At 45.9% G+C, this 21,291-nt stretch overlaps 1 protein-coding gene across 9 annotated transcripts in view; it reads left to right on the top strand.

The window, feature by feature from the left end:
• Positions 1-19,319, top strand: part of SOX5 (SRY-box transcription factor 5) — a 749,551-nt gene extending 730,232 nt beyond the window's left edge. For 8 of the 9 annotated variants that reach the window (XM_081926958.1, XM_081926959.1, XM_081926960.1 and 5 more), the window contains 4 exons: positions 1,862-1,970; positions 3,283-3,456; positions 9,885-10,101; positions 18,552-19,319. In XM_081926958.1, coding sequence (XP_081783084.1) covers positions 1,862-1,970; positions 3,283-3,456; positions 9,885-10,101; positions 18,552-18,858 — 807 coding nt within the window. In that variant the 3' untranslated portion in view covers positions 18,859-19,319. The remainder of the gene's footprint in view (positions 1-1,861; positions 1,971-3,282; positions 3,457-9,884; positions 10,102-18,551) is intronic. The other variant, XM_081926964.1, reaches the window with a different exon arrangement.
• Positions 19,320-21,291: the final 1,972 nt, after the last annotated feature.

Here is a 21,291-nt window from a genome sequence, read left to right on the forward strand (position 1 = left end):
TGCTTTGCACGTTTCAGTTCTGCAGCACCGCAATACTCCCATAACTGGGTGTGGAGGGGGAGGAAAGCAACATTTTCCAGCAATGATGAATGCAGGTATTGCACTCAGAGAAAGGTGCAGACCCCGGCTAGCCTCTTCCAAGGCCCCACAGCAGAGGCATCGTTCTCCTCCAAGCCAAGTGTGCGGCACTAATCCTGGCCACACAGTGCTTTCGGCTATAGGATTTGCAGAAAAGCCATGTTTGCAAACACACTGCAGGCGCATTCCTGAGCTCTGAGCATGCCGTGGGGTTTGTGAGGCTCCTCCTTGGTCTTGCTGGGCATAACCCGTTCCCAGAACTAGACTCTGAGCATGGTCTCTGGCATAGGTGAGGAGCGGTATTTGGGGGGGGGGATGGCAGGGGGGAGTGGTTATGCATAAAGCAGGCCTGCACAACATATGAACCACAAAGCATGTCACAGCCATGGAGAGCAGCCACTCAGGGGTTGCACAAATCACTGGCGTGCTGTATGCAAATTTGCAAGTTTTCTCTTTGAATCCCACTCTGCCTCTTTAGTTGCTGTGCTGTATTACGGATTCTATGTGTTTCTTTAATATGCATTTTTACCTATCCTTACTGTCATATATATTTCCCTTCCCGGCCTCTCACACAGGATCTTTCCTTGTGTAGCAAGTGACACCGCTCTCATCTATTTCCCATCACCTTTTGCTCTCTGTTTGTTGTCTTGAGGATGATAGTGTTTTTCCACTGCTGTTGGGTATATTTTCCCCCTCAGTTCTCCACCCCACCCCTACAACACCCGAGGCGTTGTTCAGACACCATCAAATAGCCAAATCTTGTTGGCTTCATTGCACCAAATGAAGGAGATTCTGACTGAAGATCAGGAAGAACTTTCTGAAGGTGCGAGCTGTCCGACAGTGGAAAGGACTTCCTCAGAAGGTGTTTGGACCCTCCTTCACTGAAGGGTTTTTAAGCAGAGGTTGGATGGCCGTCTGTCGAGGATTGTTTAACTGTGATTCCTGCATTGTAGGGTTTGGACTAGATTCATTCCAACCCTACAATTCTGTGAAATAAGTGTGAGGAAAATGTTTCTTGTCCTCACCCTTGAATGTTGTGGGCGAAACAGTTTTAAGGAAAATGAATGAGAAAGTGATTGTCACAGTGATGAGTGGGGTGAAAATTTCACCCATTTGTAAAGGTACTCCTGAAAAATCATCAGAAGGGATTGTTGCCGTTTACATCCTGTGAACAAGGTAGTCATTTCTGACTCAGAGTTATTTCCTTTGGCTATTTTCTCAGTTGCCTTACTCAGACAAGGATAGGGATAAAAATTAACATCAGGAATGGCCCTGGCATACTTTTAACTTCCTATCACTGTTAAGTTTTACAAGGTTTTTCAGAGGCAAGTATCCATCGGGCCCACCAGAAAAATTAGCATCTTAAATTGCCCTGTGGGTTGCTAAACTAAACCCACTTTTCAGTGCACTGAATTCCACCAGAAACATTTGAACCGCTTTGCGGAACATGCTAGCTGAGCACTTGCAATGTGTGTCAAACTAATCTGAATTTCACAAGCTTACTCATCCTCGGCTAATAAAGCTGTATTTTTGAATGGGAGGAGTGAATGTTCAAGCCATGATACTTCCAACTCATAAAACCTCCCAAAAATAATTGTGTTATTCTCCCCCATCCCTTCGGGCATTCACCCCACTTTCATTTACTTTTCCAACTCAACCATCTTCTTCCTTATTTTCTAACCCTCCTTCTCTGGGGAATCTTGCAAATTACCTATGAACTTTGTGGTTCCATTGCGTGTTAATAAAAAGACTCCTTTGTGCCCTCTCTTCTCTCCCCACCCAGGACAAAACGACACTGGAGAACCTGACTCAACAGTTGGCAGTCAAACAGAATGAAGACGGGAAGTTTAGCCACGCTATGATGGATTTCAACATGAGTGGAGACTCTGATGGTCAGTAGCATAGCGCTTTGCCTTATTCCCAGCTGTGCCTGTACATCCACTGCCCGGTGGAGAGAGAACATTGATCTCCTTGGTACTTAGCGCATGGCGAGGAGACACCCACTAAACAAAGCTGGCGATGTGCGATGCTGAAAGTCTGCGGGTGAATTTTTCATGCTGTCATAGCAAACGATATTGCCAAAGTTTAGACCACATCTCTGGCTCTGTGAAGATGAGATGAAAGATGCAAACAGAAATAGGTTTCGGAAGAATGAGATCAGTTGCAGAAGTGATCAGTTAGCAGAACCGATTGGCCACAGGACAGGCACACACTGGGACTGTAGCAGCTGTTTGAGTTGCACAGACCTTTCGTATTGTCTATACCACTGCAGAGGTGCCTGCGCATGAAAAGACAGGCGGCCATGAACAAGCATTTGTTGGCTTATTACATCCGATTCATACATGACAGGGCAGGGGGCAGGGTGGTAAAGTGGTTAGAGTGTTGAACCTGATTGAACCTCCATTGCTATTCAGCCATGGAGCTCACCGGGTGACTTTCTGGCCTGTCAGCCTAACCTACCTCACAGGGGAACTGTGAGGATAAAATAGAGGGGCCATGTACACTGCCATGAGCTCCTTAGCAGGAAAGCCGGGATATATCTTTGTGATGCTGCCAAAAAAAGACCCTTCACTGTTAGGAAGCAAAGCAACTAGCACTGCCTAGTCCTTTGGTGGAATCACAAAATCATCAGCAAAAAAATAATAATTCAGATGGTGTTTCAGAATGGATACCCTCCCCACCCTCATCCCAAGATAAAAACCTATAGTACTATCCTGCATTATTTGGAGACAGTGTAACCATGGGTGACATTCCCATGCCCCACTTCTTTTACTCAACTGGCTGGCAATTCTCTGGGAGGAGCAGAAGAATGGGAATATGTGGAACCTCCTTCCACCATGCACTAAGGAAGCATTCGCTATGGAGAGCAAAGTTGGGCAGTTCTTTCCCTGCGGAAAAAGAAAGGAAGGGAAGGCTGTGCAAACCGGAGGTGTGTACATTTGGACCTCAGCATTGACTACCATCGGCAACTATGTTTAGGTGATTATATGGTGGAGGGAAAGCACACAAGTGCCCTTATCCACCATGCCATAAAGCTGTACAACAAATACATGTCATAACTGAGAAAATGGGAGATGCAGGACTTCATGCTGAAGTGACAAGTCCTCCTGAGTACGATTTAAAGCTATGCTTGAGGAGGCAGCTTATAACAATGAAATATCCTTTGTTCCCTGCCTTTTCTGCCCTCCCACCCCATCGTTTTAGGAAGCGCAGGTGTCTCAGAATCTCGGATTTATCGGGAGTCCAGAGGGCGTGGGAGCAACGAACCCCACATCAAGCGCCCAATGAATGCCTTCATGGTATGGGCAAAGGACGAGCGGAGGAAGATCCTGCAGGCTTTCCCGGATATGCACAACTCCAACATCAGCAAAATACTGGGTAAGGCAATGAAAAACAAGAGCAGCAGTTCTCCAGCAGGGCTCTGTGGTTTGGAGTGGGCGTAATATCAACTGGACACCCATCTGGTTCCGCAAAAGCCATCCTGTGCTTAACTCAGAACGAGGTGGCAGAATTCTGGACTGCACCATTTCGTAGTGCAGCAAGGTGTCTCCTAAATGAACTGTGGCCAAGATGGCCATGAGACCATCTTGTCCAAATGTAGCTTGCAGAAAGGCCATGACTTTGCACTCAGATCAGTATCTGAGGCTTCTTCCATTTTCAGAAGTGAAGGTGGGCCATTTTGGGTGTTGGATATGGGGTATGGCTTCTTTGGGGTTGTGTTTTTTATCTTATTAATCTTTGTAGCTCAAGGGTCACCCAACATTTGGGCCAGTAGGCACATCTGGAATTTTGAGATGGTGTTGTGGGCACGAGCCACAAAATGGCTGCCTTGGGGCATGGCATGACACAAAATGGGTGCCATGCATCAGCCACCCCATCAATAGGGGAGGAAATGTGCTCCCATCAGCCACTCCTGAGCTCACTCACAAAGAGAAGCTCTTTGCACCTCTCCTTTGTTCAGAAATAATGGATGTCCACTCCTGGCATCTAATGAAAAGTGGGCATGTTTAAGGGGGCATATTCAGCGTAGGAGAGGCTGAGCCAGTGCAAATAGAACCTGAGGAGAAAGAGCAAAAATTCTCTATTGTGCTGAGGTTTTTTGAGGAGACAACTAATGTGTTCTTTCATGAGTGCTGCATTGGTGACCGCTGTCGTAGAATTTTATGTGGATTTTACACAACATTTTGAGCAGGATTTGTGTGACCACTGTTGGATTCTTCATTCTACAGATTCACAGAGGCCTATATACTAGCTGTCGGTTATAGATGGCAGGTAGGGTGGCTTTAATAGGGCACCTGAATTGACTAGATTAGTCGGAAGAAAGTGAGATAAGGAGTCTACATTTGTTCCTGGGAAGATAACACTTGCATATGCTAGCAGAAGGGATTTAAAGGCAGTTAGTGGCTGTGAGATTAAGCCTATGAGTCAGGAGGAAAAACAGTTTGGCTGGGTCTTTGCATTTAAGAGCTGTCCTGATTAAACTTACCTTTAAGCAATCGTCTTCAGGAATTGGTCAGATCACCGCAAACACCATCTCCTCCACTTTTCCATACAGAAAGTACAAAGGGAACTTGGATGTTTTCTCCCCATCTTAACTGATTGTTTGGGATAACAACCTCCAACAGCACGCTGCTAATTCATTCCACTTAAAATAGGCCCTTGAGCCGGGCTGACATTTTACTCAGTCTCTGGGGGATCCGCGTTGACATTTTAAAGGGCTTCTAAGCATTTTATAATACCCTCCAAATCTGGTTTTAATAAACCATTTCGGCTAAGAAATTTAACATAAGGAATCACCTTTTACTGTTTAGCACTAGGCCAGGCCAGTGCGGGGAAGGAGGGAAATACGTATCGCGAGCATCTTTTTCCGATTAAATATACAGAACGTGGAGTGTAACATGCAAATCCATTCCAGATTCTCATAGAGATGACAGCCCTGCTTAGCTCTCAAAACTTCTTGCACTCACTGCAAGTGAGTGGTGAGGTCTGAAAGCAAGCAAAAGTGAGAGATTGCTTTCCTTTGAAACATCAGAGGATAAAGGGGGGAATCTCTTCCTCCTCTGCAATAAAGAGGGGGTGAGGCGCTCTCCTCTTCCCCTGATGGAAATGTTGGAAAGGTCCCTTCTGGGCTGCCAAAGGCCACTTTTTGAACTCAGCAGGGAGTTCTCTATTAACTTGGGGAAGGAGAGGGAGTTGGAAGCTCGCAGATCAACCAGGTACTCGGGTCTCTTTGCAAGAATGGCACAGTTGTTCTAACTCACCATCGTCATCATTCTTCCTTCTTTCTGGCACTGGGGTCAGGTGTCTGAAGTTTCACACTGACTGTGGGTTATGTGAGACTGTTGCTCAACCAGGCTGTGTGTGTGTGTGTGTGCTCTCTATATATGGCTCCTGTACTACAGTGCTATTCTATCCTGGGATTAAATTTTGACACTTTTGATATTACGCTCTGAACATTAAAAAAAAATGGGGGGGGGAGTACCAATGCATGGATTTGTTACCAAAGTCATCTGCGCCCATGTTTGTCATCCATCTGTTCATTGGTACGTAAACTGGTGTATCCGATTTTTATTTCACTTTTTGCAAAAAGGAAGAGAGACGGCTTGTTAAGGAACCTTGTTGTCATTTTTAAGAAGTGTTCCAGTCTCTCAGTGTTCCCACTCTTAGTCTTTAAGATTATCTATCTCTCTCTCTCGTGTGTGAATGTGTGTGCGTGTGTGTGTGTGTGTGTCTCTCTCTCTCTCTCTCTCTCTCTGTGTGTGTGTGTGTGTGTGTGTGTGTTGCAGTTAATTGGAAAAAAACTAAAACACAATTTTCTGTATTCCGCCATTTTTATAGGAGTGTGAAATAGGAAGCCGGTGATAGCCGGGATCTCTGAATGTTAAGCTATTTCTCCTATTTGGGAAGTACACTATGCTGATAACAGCATACTTGCCTTATTTGCATGCAGCCATTCAGGCAGATCTCACCAAAGCAGTTCACCAAAAGTTGTATTGCAACAATAAGCAGTAATTAAAAAACAAAACAGTTGCAATGAAACAGAAAGACTGGTGTATTTGTTTCAAGGAAACCGTAACTGGTTCTTCTCCCCTCCCCGCTCATAGTAGGGCCCTTCGGAAGCCCCTCTGCTGGCCCTTGGTGGAGGCCACTACTGGGAGCAATGGATGTGGAAGCAGCACTTTACAAAAGAAAAAAAGAAAGGTCATTGCCTCAAGAAACTTACAATCTAAATGTCAATGAAGGGAGAGAGCCACAGGTAAACAAGGGATCAACAGGCGCTGGTGGACCTCTGTATCCTTAGACCAGCTTTGCTAGACTGGCATTAATTGGTTAAATGCTTCATGGGAAAAGTGGAAGAGAGATACGATGAGGCAGGTTTCAAGCCTCTGCTGTGCCTTAGCCTATGTATTTCTCAGCCTAGCCTACCTCGCAGGCTGGTTGTGAAAGGAGTTGAGATAAGAAAGATAAAGCTGCAGGTCCCGTCCCCCCCCCCCGGGGATAAAGGTGGGGGAACTCACCATGACGTTTGTTGGCTCTGTTGCCGGCCCAGTCACAGTGCCCCCCGTCCCCCGCCAAGGTAGTGGCTAAATGTAAGATGTAACTAAATAAACTCAAGCAGACAAATATCTGGATTAGAAATGGCCACCACTTTATTGATTACAGATTATAGGTGGATTTGTGGCTCAGGTATTAAGTGTATATCCGTTCCTGCCCCCTCCCTCAGACAAGAAATAATTTTAAAATGGTATGGTAACTCAGTTCCCCTGAGTTCCTGCTAAAGGGGGGGGGGGTAACACCCCTGTAAAGCACTTTGGGAGATTGAAATGTGCTACGGAAATGATGGCGACGACCGGGTAGTGTCCAGCATGTTGCAATTGGCTAGTTGTGGTCAGTGCTCACTCAGCTTCTGGGTGGCTATTAATTGCTATGGCACAGGGAGCTTTTGCGGGGAAGGCATTTAGAGGCTGCCTGGTCCACCAGTCAAAGAGCAGTGTTCTCCCGCATTCCTTAATACAGGGATCAAACCTGCAGCTGCCCGTCTGTCTGATTAAGCTTCCTTGTGATGCTATTGGCCTTCCTCTGCATCGTAGCCAAGAAGAAGGGAAGCTTTTTGAACCTAAGGGCCACATCACCTTCTGGGAAAGCTTCCAAGGGCTGTGAGAGGCAAAAGGGGGCGAAATAACAAATACAAGCTTTTAACTTCATGCGCTAGGCCAGTTTCTACGCACATTTGCACACACACTCTCCGCCCATGCAAGCAAATAATAATAATAATAATAATAATAATAATAATAATAATAATAATATATTTATACCCTGCCCATCTGGCTGGGTTTCCCCAGCCACTCTGGGCGGCTTCCAGCAAAATATCAAAATAGAAAATAGAAAATACAATATACAAAATACAATAATTAATCAAACATTAAAAGCTTCCCTAAACAGGGCTGCCTTCAGATGTCTTCTAAAAGTCTGATAGTTGTTTATTTCTTTGACATCTGGTGGGAGAGCATTCCACAGGGTGGGCGCCACCACCGAGAAGGCCCTCTGCCTGGACCCCTGTAACTTTGCTTCTTGCAGTGAGGGAACCACCAGAAGGCCCTCAGCACTGGACCTCAGTGTCTGGGCTGGATGCTGGGGGTGGAGACGCTCCTTCAGGGATAATGGGCTGAGGCCATTTAGGGCTTTAAAGGTCAGCACCAACACTTTGAATTGTGCCCGGAAATGTACTGGGAGCCAATGTAGGTCTTTTAAGGCCGGTGTTATGTGGTCTCGGCGGCCGCTCCCAGTCACCAGTCTAGCTGCCACATTCTGGATTAGTTGTAGTTTCCAGGTTACCTTCAAAGGTAGCAAATGGCACCATTGCAGTTGAATGGCACATTCCAGACAGGCAAAAACTCTCAAGGAGGGTGCAAAGCTTGGGGACAATGGGTGTGGCTAGGGCAGGAATGAGTTGTGCAGAGAGTTCCAAGGGCCAGACAAAGGCTTGGAGGGCCGCCTTTGTCCAAGCCTGCCAGAGGGAAGAGGGAGTCCTGTGTAGACACATTTCCTGCCCAGCGTGCATTTGACCCTCATCAGAAGAGAAAGGCATACTTGCACCCACCTAGCAAGGCAAATGGAAAACTGGCAGTTAATAATATTAAAAAACTGAGACTTTCCTAATAGAAGCTATATGGTTTGCTGGTGTTTTTGTTGGAGCAAGGGACAAATGTTTTGCAAAAGGGAGAGAATGTAAGCTTTCTGTAGATCATAAATGGTGCGTGGGGTGTTTGTGATGATCTAGGCATGGTGGAAGTTATAATGTGAGCTAACTGCGGCAAAGAGGAAGGCCACGGCTGTCTCCCAAGTTGATCAGCCCCCACAATGTCCTTGCCACATTTCCACCCAGGGGTGTTTTCATAGCCAGGGGCTCATCTCTGTTTCCCCAAAGAGGCTGAGCACTACAAGGCTAGCCTGAGTAATATCCCATTGGGTCATTTCTTTTCTCTTCCCCCCCCAAAAAAATATAATTCTCCCAGCCCAGATTTATGAGCATCATGAGTATTTTGTAAGAACAAAAATCTCTCCACCCAGCTCCATTAGAAAAAGCAACCCGGAGAGCAAATGAACATTGTTCCTCCATTTGTAATATTTTTCTTTTCTCAAATGTTAGCAAAGCATTGCCTAGGACTTGTTCGCTTACACAGCCAGAAAAGGGTTGTTGTTGTTTTTCCCTTAAGAGGCATAACTTTAATCACTTGTGTCATTCATCCTCTGGGGCCGATGCAATTATGCATGTGGGTGTTTTATATATATATATATACACATACATACAGTGGTACCTCAGGTTAAGTACTTAATTCGTTCCGGAGGTCTGTTCTTAACCTGAAACTGTTCTTAACCTGAAGCACCACTTTAGCTAATGGGGCCTCCCACCGCCACCGCGCCGCTGGAGCACGATTTTTGTTCTTATCCTGAAGCAAAGTTCTTAACCTGAAGCACTGTTTCTGGGTTAGCGGAGTCTGTAACCTGAAGCGTATGTAACCTGAAGCATATGTAACCCGAGGTACCAGTGTGTGTGTGTGGTATGTGTGTATGAACACACATGCATACATGCACATTGTGCACACACACACAACACACAAGTGATTTTAAACAACAGTAAGGAACTCAGGTCACATTACTATTAAGCTGGGTGACATTATTGATAAACACATTTGGCAAAAGAGAGACAAGAATGGCTGTGGGTTGCAGGAATGGAGTCATTAGTGAGGCTGGATGAATGAATGGCTTTTTACAGCACAACGTAAGCAAAACAGGTCCTATCTCAAGGAGCTACAAGACATGGATGAGAGAAGCCAGTAGTGGCTGCTCCATTAGGGCAAACGGGGTAATGCTTCACCAACCTTGGCCAGCCCCTGCCCCACTTTCTAGGAATGGAGGAGAAATTTGATTTTGTTTGCATTTTCATGAGAAACTGCCAAATTAACACTCCAGGTAGCTCCAGCAAGGGAGCAATCCAGCATCCGCCTTGGGCAAAGGAAGGCCACCAGTGACTCTTTCGGAGCTACCAAAAGGATAATTACAATTTTGGAGGGCCAACAAGGTACCACCAGATCAGCTTTTCCCAAACTTGGGTCTCCAGCTGTTTTTCGACTACAATTCCCATGAACCCTGGAGACCCAAGTTTGGAAAACCTTGTACTAGATCCAAGTGTTATATGGACTGGATCTGGCCCTCAGGTTGCCGCTAGACCACTCCAGGGCTGGCAATTCCTTTGAAAAGGCTGAGAGATGGACAGATCTCCTTTTCCCTTCTTCCCCCCACAGGCTCTCGCTGGAAGGCTATGACGAACCTTGAGAAGCAGCCGTACTATGAGGAGCAGGCGCGACTCAGCAAGCAGCACTTGGAGAAGTACCCGGATTACAAGTACAAGCCCAGGCCGAAGCGCACGTGCTTAGTGGACGGGAAGAAGCTGCGGATCGGCGAATACAAGGCAATCATGCGCAATCGGCGTCAAGAGATGAGGCAGTATTTCAATGTTGGGTATGGGCCCTTTGTGGCGGATTTCATATACTTAGGTGGAAAGGGTCTGGGGTAGCTCAGTCTATAGAGCATGAGACTCTTAACCTCAGGATCATGGGTTTGAGTCCCATGCTGGGCAAAGAAGTCCTGCATTGAAGGGGTTGGACTAGGTGGCCATCGTAGTCCCCTTCCGACTCTACTGTTCTATGAGCCTATGTGCATTTTAGCCTTGCAGGTGTTATTAGGCATATAGTGGGAACCTGGAGTTTTCCCAGTGTGGGATGATGGAGAGAAGGGGCCCACAAGTTTGCACCTCTTTTCTCCTGACTTCCAAGGTTGAGGGGTGGCTCAGTCAGTAGAGCATGAGTCTTTGAATCTCAGAGCTGTGGGTTCGAGCCCAACGTTGGGCAAAAGATTGCAGGAGTTTGGATTAGAATCATAGAGTTGGAAGAGACCACAAGGGCCATCGAGTCCAACCCCCTGCCAAGCAGGAAACACCATCAGAGCACTCCTGACATATGGTTGTCAAGCCTCTGCTTAAAGACCTCCAAAGAAGGAGACTCCACCACATTCCTTGGCAGCAAATTCCACTGTCGAACAGCTCTTACTGTGAGGAAGTTCTTCCTAATGTTTAGGTGGAATCTTCTTTCTTGTAGTTTGGATCCATTGCTCCGTGTCCGCTTCTCTGGAGCAGCAGAAAACAACCTTTCTCCCAGGGTTGTGAACCAGAACCACTCAAACCATTCAGCATGGACCTCATTGCCGGGGGGTCGTAAGGAGCTCTGTCTCCCAGGCCCCTCAGATCTGTAGACTGGAGAAGGAAGTGGATTTGGCCTTCATAGCAGGGTCTGTTTCTTAATGTTTGACACTAAATAAGGGTGGGACACGGGTGGCACTGTGGGTAAAACCTCAGCGCCTAGGACTTGCCGATCGCATGGTCGGCGGTTCGATGAGCCTTGGGATTAGATGAGCCTTGGGATCCCTTCCAATTCTACAGTTCTAATATTTTAAGGTCTGCTTGCCCAACCACTAGCACATGAGAGCTTTAGCCACTTCAGCTGGAGGGAAGTCAGTTGTGTACACCCACGCTCATCCTTGTAACACGACTTTCAGTCCATCACATGCAGTGATGGGCACCAGTGTGGGTGGCTTTCAAAGGATTGGGCAAATTCCTGGAGGCTGAGGCTGAAAAGGGCTACTAGGCACAATGGCTACATTCTGACCCCACAGTCAGAGGCAATATGCCCAGGACTGGGAATCGCAAGTGGGGAGAGAGCCCTGTCGCCCTCGGGACCCGGGCTTCTCATGGGCTGACCATTGTGAGAACAGGAATTCTGGGTGAGATAAGCCTTTTGGGCCTGATTCAGCAGGGCTCCTCTTACATTCAGGACTCAGTATTTGCAAGTGGTTTGCACGCTTGGTTCTCAGAGGCTGCCCTTACATTCTGTGGGGTGAGAAGCAGGCCCTGTAATCAATGACCCCCCTCCTGCTCTTCTTTCTCAGCAAATGCTGTCCACTGGCATATTGCTGCTTCTGAGCACGGAGATTCCATTTAGCTGTTGTGATTGTCAGTAGTCACCGATACAGACCTGTCCCCCTTTGCGAATTTTACTGGTGCCATCTAAGCCAGCGCTCATCACCCCATCTTCGTGGCAGTGAACTCCTTTAGTTAATTGCAAGTCGGGCCTGCTACAAAATGTTGCAGTGTGGTGCCTTCCAATTCAGGGTGCCAGCCAGCTAGCCAAACAGGCCTGCTTTCAGGCTCCACCATTCTGTTCCCATTCCCTTTTCAAATCTATGCAAATGTTCAGTTTCCTCACAGGTAAACGAACACGGCAAAGCCCTGCCCACTCTGGCATACCATTTTTACTCAGTTTAGAGCTTTCACTACGTTTGAAGGCGATGCTCAGAGGCAGGGGACCACTCCGTGGGATTTATGCCCCTGACTATGCAGGGTTCTAAATCATTCAAGGAGCTTCTATGAGGACGAGAGCAGTGGCATAGCGTGGGTTGTCAGCACCCGGGGCAAGGCAAGTAATTTGCGCCCCTAACCCGTGGATTTGCACCCCCAGATGTTGTGCCCAGTGCGGCCGGCCCCCCTGCACCCCCCATGCTACGCCACTGGACGAGAGACAAATGTTTTCCATTTTGCTCTCCAAAAGTCACCTTACTGCTTACTCCACATGCTAGTTATATAACATGTTATATAGAGGAAAGGGTGCCTTATAAATAAATATACACTATTTCTTGTCTTGAATGTTCTGGGGAGAAAGAGCAGGCGCTTCATCACTTAATGCACAATTAATATATGGAATTCACCGCCACAAGATTTTTTTATGGCTACTGATAGAGGATGGAGGGGAAATTTGATTCAGTATGCATTGACAGCTGGACCAGTCAAATCTGCACTGTCAAAAACAATTTGCAAACCGAAACAAAAATATCCTTTGAAATCTTCACTTATCTAAATTTTGTGATGCAGTTCTTTAACAAAACAGTGTTTGCAAAAATGCATTTATTGGGAGAAGTGTGCATTAAAAATGAAGATATAAGTGAGAAGAATTGGGAAATATGGGATAATTGCTTGCAAATGAGTGCACATTAGTCAAAATATAAAAATTATTTAATAGGAGAAATTCACACTAAAACATTTATAATTTTTCATGAGGATTTTTTTTTTAATCCTCATCGCTAGAAAATGTGAACTGAATTTAAGACTGGGGGGGAATGAGAAACAAAATTGATATATCCTTCTATCTACTTACATAGTGCTGCATCTTTCTGAGTTGATAGAGAACAAACGCCTAGCCGATCCAAAGCTAAGCACTTTTGAGTCCTATTGGTTTTTTTTTTCAGCGTAAGAGTTAAGTACAGGTTTAAATCTCTCCTGTTGAAATCAAGGAGACTTAAAACTGCTTAACCAGGGCTGGACTGCGCCCAACGTTTTTGGAACGAGAGCTGGCTGTTTGAGCCTGGTTAATGGATGACAGTAATGATGAACAGAGATGAATCTGTCCAGCTACTGCTAAGTGTCACCAGGCAGTATTTTAAACAGCTACAGTGTGCATTGTAATACTAAGCAGCTCAGCCCAGAAATCTGAGCCGCTTAACCCTGTGGTGTTGGCAAGTCCGGTGATCCCACTGGTAAGCGCGGAAACAAACAGAGGGATGTCAGCCAAACCTTGGCATCAGGAGATTAAAAAGAGAGGGAGGGGAGGACCTTTTGGAGAAAGAATAGGCAGCGACAAAGCCTCCAGAATTCCACTTATCTCGCCAACACTGATGCTTGACAATGTTAGGGCGGGGGGGGGGGATTAATCCGCCAATAGTTGAAATGGTATTCAACTTCCTTACTGAGCTAGCCAAATTCTCTCTCTGCTGGGAGTGGCGCAGATACTTTGGGGTTACCAATAGGTGTGCCCCAAATGAGGTCTTTGCAACAAGGTGACATCTTAAAGGCAACTGATTTTGGGTTCTCTAAAGGGCATAACGTTTGTTGGAATGTGCAAACGAGGCTACATGCTAAATTTGGTGTGCTTAGAACTGATTGCTTTCAGTAGACTGTCTCACGCCTAAATCGGTACAGTGCCAGGCTGTAGGGCTTGAATCCCGATCAGGGGACACTGGGACTTGCTTCTGAGTAAACTTGGTGAGATTACAGGTGGCACCTCTTCAGAAATATAGAGGCAACTCCATAGAGCTGCCATGGTTTGTGGCACACAGTGAACTCTGATGTTGCAGGTTTTCAAAGTGTTCCAACCCTATACTCAGAAATTAGCTTCCTAACCACGGCCAGCTATAACAGATCTAGCTACATGTTGGTGTTGGTTTTGCTGTTGTGGATGCCTGTTTGGTAAAATCCATCCTATGTAATCCAAACTTCCCTTATTTAACCCATGCTAAGTGCAAATTATTTTTACCAGTCCAGACATCTGCATGCTCTTGGAGCCCTACAAAACTGGGGTTTGGTGGGGGAGTCTTCTGTATGGATTGAAATTGTCTAGACCAGAGCTGCTGGTCTAGTCATTTTCACATCACCTTTGAATTCATTGATACTAAGGGCCTAGGTCTCAGAGATTCTAAACCTGTGACTGGGCTATCTCACTTTAGATCAGCCTTCAACAACTGCAACTCCCATCGCTGGTGTGGAGCCAGTGTGGTGTAGTGGTTAAGAGCGGTAGTCTCATAATCTGGTGCACCGGGTTCGCACCTCCGCTCCTCCACATGCAGCTGCTGGGCTAGTCACATTTCTCTGAGGTCTCTCAGCCTCACTCACCTCACAGAGTGTTTGTGGTGGTGGAGGAAGGGAAAGGAGATTGTTAGCCACTTTGAGACTCCTTCGGGTAGTGATAAAGCGGGGTATCAAATCCAAACTCCTCTTCTCTTCATTGCTTCTGGTTGAGGCTGATTGGAGTTGTAGCCCAAAATGACCTGGAAGGTGAAGCTGTTTTAACCAGTAGGTTGAGGTTCTCATGACTGAATGTTCATCGCTACAAAATCAGTCTCCTCACAGAAATCTAATATTCTCTTAGGGATTCTAGCACTCTATATGCAGGAATTAGTTCAATTTAATTGCACTGAGGAGCATTGCAGTCTATGAAGTGGTTCAACCCGGACTCAGGTTTACCACCTCAGCAAAAACAAGGTCAAACGCAGTAGCTGCTCTTAGAAAACAACAGGTCTTATCTCCCCTTAGCAAGGCTCCCTCTTCCCCTATCTCACAAGGTTGGTATGGTCATCACCCTGTCTGCTGCTGGCCTGTGGCCCTCGGGCTGAAATAGGTTCCCCACTCCTGTATCCTCTGCCCCAGATAGGCCTCTGTATGTTGCTATAATGCTTGAACAGCCACCTTCTCCTTGAAGGAAAGAAGTGAGAGATTTAGAAATGTGGCAAGGATCGGAGAACTCTGCCAACCCTGCCCCATGGCCTTCCAGGACTGTTCTGAGGCTTATTGTATGCTTGGCATAAATGGCCAGGGCAAGGTTTCACTCTCAGTTAAGCCTGCTCTCCTCCAGAGATTCCCCTCCTGTCTCCCATGGCAAGGCTTTCCGTTGCAGACGGACACACCTTTGATGACATTACAATGCGGAGCATGTTCTGCACAATATTATCGCAATTGAATTAGCCCATGCTGCAAGGCAACAAAAGGAGCATCAGTGCTAAATCTGTAGGTTTGCAAGGATCCCTCAGAGCTTCTTAGGGAGATAAACACAGCCAGCATTCCAAGATTTGAGGAAGGAATTTAGCAGGCCTAAAATAACCCAGCTCTTTTATGACATTTGCATGTATTTCCAAGCTTTCGGTATCTGAAAAGGAAGGTTTTAAGCAGATGCTTGGCATGGTAGCTTTATGATTTCGCAGAAAAGTTACAAGAAGATGGCCTAGTATGCCTCTCTCAAATGCTCAGAGCCCAGCCACAGTTTTTAAGAACTGCCTTAAGGTCTGATTTTATGAAGCTGTCTTTTTAAACTGAGTCAGACAAGTGGATTTGTCTACCTTTATATTGTCTATGCCAGGGGCTGGGGAACTTCTGGCCTAGGGAGGGGAAAAGAATTTTTATTAAGTTCGCATTTGCACTCCCCCCGCCCCCCAAAAAAGATATGCAAACCAAAACACATATCTCCAAATCTTTCAAAGCAATTTTCCAGGCAAGTAACATGTACAAAAATGCATATACTAGAGTAGTGTATGGATGAAAATTCTTATAGGGAAGTTTTTAATGTTGGCGGTTTTATAAATTGTTAGAAGCTGGCCAGAGTTGCTGGGGCAACCCATCATTGATGATGATGATACTATATTTGTGAAAGTGATATACAAGGATGTATATTGGGATAAGCTGCATACAAAAAAAGGTGTGCTTGGTCTAAAATGCTGATGGATTTCCATGGGGACTGTTTTAAAGTAAAAGCAGAAAAGTCACAAATGCATGTGGAAAAGTGAGGAACTGAAGGCTGGGAAAATGAGAGAAAGTGAAACCGACAACTTGGTCCATCTGTACTGTGGCTCTATAGATGCTGTTGGACTCTAACTCCCGCAGGTACCCCATTCCTGGCAGCAGGTCTGCAATGTCTTGCGATTAAGTTATTCCCAGCCCTGCAGCCTGAGCTCTTATCTAGCTGGAGGTCCTGCATAATGAATCTGGGTGCCTTCTCCCTGCCCCCATGGAACTGTGTGCTCTACCACTGACTGTGTGGGTCCTCCCCCTGGGATTTTGACCTTCTTTTCTGGCAAAGGTTGCAGAACCAGAAATAAGTGTGATCAGTCGATCACACGGGAAAGTCTTGCACCAGCGCTGTTTCTCAAGGGGCCTTCCAGCGCAATCCACCCCCATCCCTCACAATTCAGGGATGCAAATCTGCATCCTGGGCATTGTGCTGGGGGAAGCACTACTGTTTCCTGATGCCAACACACCATGCATCAAAGGATACATCCCTTGAAACGGCCTCGGTCCTGTATACCTGAAGGAGCGTCTCCACCCCCATCATCCAGCCCGGACCCTGAGGTGCAGCACTGAGGGCCTTCTGGTGGTTCCCTCACTGCCAGACGTGAGGTTACAGGGAACCAGGCAGAGGGCCTTCTCGGTAGTGGCACCTGCCCTGTGGAACACCCTCCCAACAGATGTCAAGGCAATAAACAACTATTTTACTTTTAAAAGACAGCTGAAGGCGGCCCTGTTTAGGGAAGTTTTTAATGTCTGATGCTGTATTGTTTTTAATATTCTGTGGAAGCCACCCAGAGTGGCTGGGGAGACCCAGACAGATGGGTGGGGTATAAATTATTATTATTATTATTATTATTATTATTATTATTATTATTATTATTATTGAAATGCAAGCAGCAGGTTCAGAGGTGGTTTTGTCAGCACCATGGCAGGGATGAAGAGAGGGTTAAACTTCCCCTCCACCACCACCCCTTTCCTGAGGCTGTTCAGACTTCCCCATTGCTGCCATTTACACTTATCCATTAATTACACTAGAGAAATTAATGTTGGTCCTAAGGAAGGAAGTGGGAAAACAAGAGCTCTTATGCCCTATAGGGAATCTTCTGTACTGGGCCCACATGGGGAAATAGCATGCCCATTAGAACTGAAGGAAATGCCAGTGAAGTCAGAGTGAAACAGAGAAATAATGAGTTATATTTGACATCTAAGGCATATCAAACATAGGAAGCAATGGCTCCAATATAATGTAATGTAAAAAAAATGCATTAAGATTTATAATACATGGGTACAATTATTAAGATATGGCATCTGGGGTCTGTAATTGCACCCTGTGTGGGGTTGTCCTACCCCAATGCCTTACACATGGAGGCTTTCATTTCTACTCAAAACTTCTTGGAAGTATGCATTCAACAACAGTACTAAATAGTTAATGTTCCTTACCTTAACTGCTGCATTTGTGCAGTTTCACTGCTGCGTTGTTATATCAGAGTTGTCACCATACTGAGGTCTAATAACTTGAAAGTGCAATGTTTTATTTTCTTCCAGTTTGACTTTCTTGAAGTCTAAAATGATACTAATTAGTGTGGGAGATGCTGAACATATTTTCATATCCCTGGAAACATGGCTTTAAGGGGGCCTGCAAGAGAGAGAGGGAGAGAAAAGGGTAATAGGCTTGCCGGTAGAGTATCTTGTTTTGCATGCAGAAGGTCCAAGGTTCAAACTCTAGCATCTCCAGGTAGGCTTAGTAACGCCCTGTGCCTAAAACCCTGGAGGGTTGCTGCCAGACAGTGTAGACAACACTCAGCTTAATGGACCAATGGTCCTATTCTGTGTAGGACAACAGTTGACTATGTTTCTCCGCACAGCCACTGACAATCAGGGTAGATAAAACTGAACCAGATGGACTAATTAACTCAGTAGAGTGATACCTCTGCTTGCGAATGGGATCCATTCCGGAGGCCCGTTCGCAACATGAAAAGCCCGCAACTTGAAGCGCCGTCTCTGCGCAGGTGCGATTCGGGGCTCCTGCGCATGCGCAAAGCATGATTTAGTGCTTCTGCGCATGCGCGAGTGGCGAACCTGGAAGTAACCCTTTCTGGTACTTCCGGGTCGCCGCTGGACGCAACCTGAAAAAACGTACTGTATTTTTCGCTCTATAAGATGCACCAGACCACAAGACGCACCTAGTTTTTGGAGGAGGAAAACAAGAAAAAAAATATTCTGAATCTCAGAAGCCAGAACAGCAAGAGGGATCGTTGTGCAGTGAAAGCAGCAATCCCTCTTGTTGTTCTGGCTTCTGGGATAGCTGCGCAACCTGCATTCGCTCCATAAGACGCACACACATTTCCCCTTACTTTTTAGGAGGGAAAAAGTGAGTCTTATAGAGCAAAAATATGGTAACATGAAGCAAACGTAACATGAGGTATGACTGTATAAGATAGCTTCCTTTGTTTATTCCTAAAAGAATGCATCCTCCCCCTTTTGTCTAACACTTCCTCGTATTGTTTTCCCCCTCCTTCATTGCCAACAGACAGCAAGCACAGATTCCCATTGCGACGGCCGGCGTAGTCTACCCAGGGGCCATTGCCATGGCAGGAATGCCCTCGCCGCACCTGCCCTCGGAGCACTCGAGCGTTTCTAGCAGTCCAGAGCCCGGGATGCCTGTTATCCAGAGCACTTACGGCATCAAAAGCGAGGACACCTCCCACGTCAAGGAGGAGATGCAGACTGACGACATAAACGGCGAAATATACGATGAGTACGACGAAGAGGACGATGACCCCGAAGTGGACTACGGCAGCGACAGCGAAAACCACATCGCGGGGCAAGCCAACTGATAGGAGGGGGTCCCGATTCTTGGCGTTGACCTTGGAAGACTTCGGTGGGAAGCCCCCGGCTGGTTCCTTAGCCCAGTGGCCAAGCACACAGACTTAAATCCTCACACACTGACTGTTACTTAAAAACTCTTAGTCTTAACTAGTTGGGGGGACATCAGCTGATGAATAGGCATCAGCCCTCGTTGGGGGAAAAAAATAAACTTTTTAAAAGGAAAGCGAAACAAAAAAATTTAAAGAGACAAAAAGGCTCAGAGGAAGGAACCGTGACAAGGAAGACAACTCACGAAGACAACAAATATATATATATATATAAATATATATATAAAACGGACGGAAATAAGCTATGGGTAATATAATGCCAGTAATTCAGCTGCTATACCTGAGCACTGAAGTCTTACCCGTTCAACCTTTTATTATTATTATTTTTTTCAAAATAAACTTTATGGCTGTTTGTTCTACAATGTTCTAGAAAATTCTCACTCAGGTACACAGTGCCAACAAGTGGCTTGTGAATGTGTTCTGTTGTTTTTGTGCTACAGGTTAAAGGAAAAAAAAATAAGATTTGGGGTGGGGTGGGGGGACGTTGGGGGGGGGGAGGTGACGCACCTGACCAGGATGGGGCGGGGGGCAGAATAGATGATTTTCAAAAACGATTCTTTATACTTCCCCCTCCAACTTTCCCACCTTTTTCTTTTTCACCCTTCCTCTCCAGAGTCAGGGTTATTAAGGCATTTATGCATCTGGCTGGAACGGACCTGGTTTTTTTAGCCCATGTGGCTTTGCACATCCTGATTCACAACAATTGCTACTTGCGATTGGACCTGTAGGAGCTTGCTTAGGGCCCTGGTGGTTTGCTCCAGTGCAAAATGTTTTCTGTGCAGGCTGCAATAAACCTTTGGGTGGTTTGAGAGATTTGTAGACCATGAATTGAGCTCTAGAGATGCCCCATATGGGACCTTTCATCAACATCTCATCATCATTATTTATTGGATGTCTTACCTGCCTTTCACCATCAGGTCCCAGGACAGGTTACACCCATATAAAAAATACAATATTAAAATCCTTTAAAACAACAGTGCTCTCCCACTGACTTACGTCCTTCCCTTCCACCAAAATACATTAACCCAGTCCCTTAAAAATGCAAGCACTTGTTATATCTAGGTTTGACACCTTCCTTATTAATCTACAGACATCCTTAAATGGGTCACGCCAGTTACCAATAGCCAGTTAGCCTGAGCACCTGGGAGACATATCTGCCCTCGTCCCAATCCAATATCTGCTTGACCTTCATGGATGTGCACGAGAGCATGTTGCCACATGGGCCGCAGTGGGCATACTCTTTATTTCTGCTGCCACCACCCCAGCCAATCACCCCCTTCCTTTCTAGACAAGGCCTCCTTCCACCAATTGCACACCAGACGTAGTCTCTGAGCAAGTGCCAAATTTGTACTCACATGCTGAACAACTTCCATTTCATGTTTTCTTTCCCAGTTGGTCGTCTTTTCTTTATTTCTTTCATCTCGTCTTCGGTCTAAAGTTAGGACAGTGTTGTGTCTTAGACAATCCGTTGAAGAACCTGATTACCAGCAGCTGGTGAGGTTAGATTTTTCTTTCTTTAATTAATTTTCTATTTAAAAAAAACACAAGTTAAAGGAAACTGTAGGTGCTGTTCTCAGGTGAAAAAGAGAGAGAAAGAGAGAGAGAGAGAGAAAAACAAGAGATTTAGAGGGGGGAAATATTTTATGCATCGTGGACTTGTGTGTTTCGGTTTATGTGGGTGTTTATGGTACTAATAAGAATAACCTTCAGAGAATTGTTGGGGTGGAGCAGAAGTAAATCAATGGATGATTTCCCAAATAACTGAGTCTGTTTGACATCCTGAATTTACACTTCATGTTGGTGCTACATGTAATAGATTTCCATTGTTTGCATATGAAGTGTGGCACTGAAGAATGTGAATCATTAACTTCCAAGTCAAGTATTGGGGAGGAAAGGGTGAGGATGTCCAATGTCAGGTGTTCAGAGACTTTCAGCTCCAGATCCGCATCAACCATGAGGTGGAGACTGAGATGAAATCTTGCTTGGGGATGAAATCTTGAGTGAGCTATGAAAATAATTCCCGTGAAATATGAATGATTGACCCAATATGTATGACCCATCTTCCCATGCCCGTGCACCCAGATTTGGACTCAGATTGGGCAAGGCATTCCTCACAGTTTGTCATTCCACATAGTCCCATCCCTCGTGATGCAAAGTGCACTACCACACTACCCTGGGCACTAATGTCTGCAGTGGGCCTTTGTGCATCAATAGCTGTTCCAGTCATGGTGCTGCAACATTGCCGTAGTGCCACTGGGACATTGTTTTGGTGCTGCAGGGAGATCCCAACAGATGGAACAATCCCGATTGAGGGCTCTGGCAACACACTCTAGG

This window comes from Podarcis melisellensis (genome assembly GCF_964234715.1).
Source record: "Podarcis melisellensis genome assembly, chromosome: 10".
NCBI classification, from domain to species: Eukaryota; Metazoa; Chordata; class Lepidosauria; order Squamata; family Lacertidae; genus Podarcis; species Podarcis melisellensis.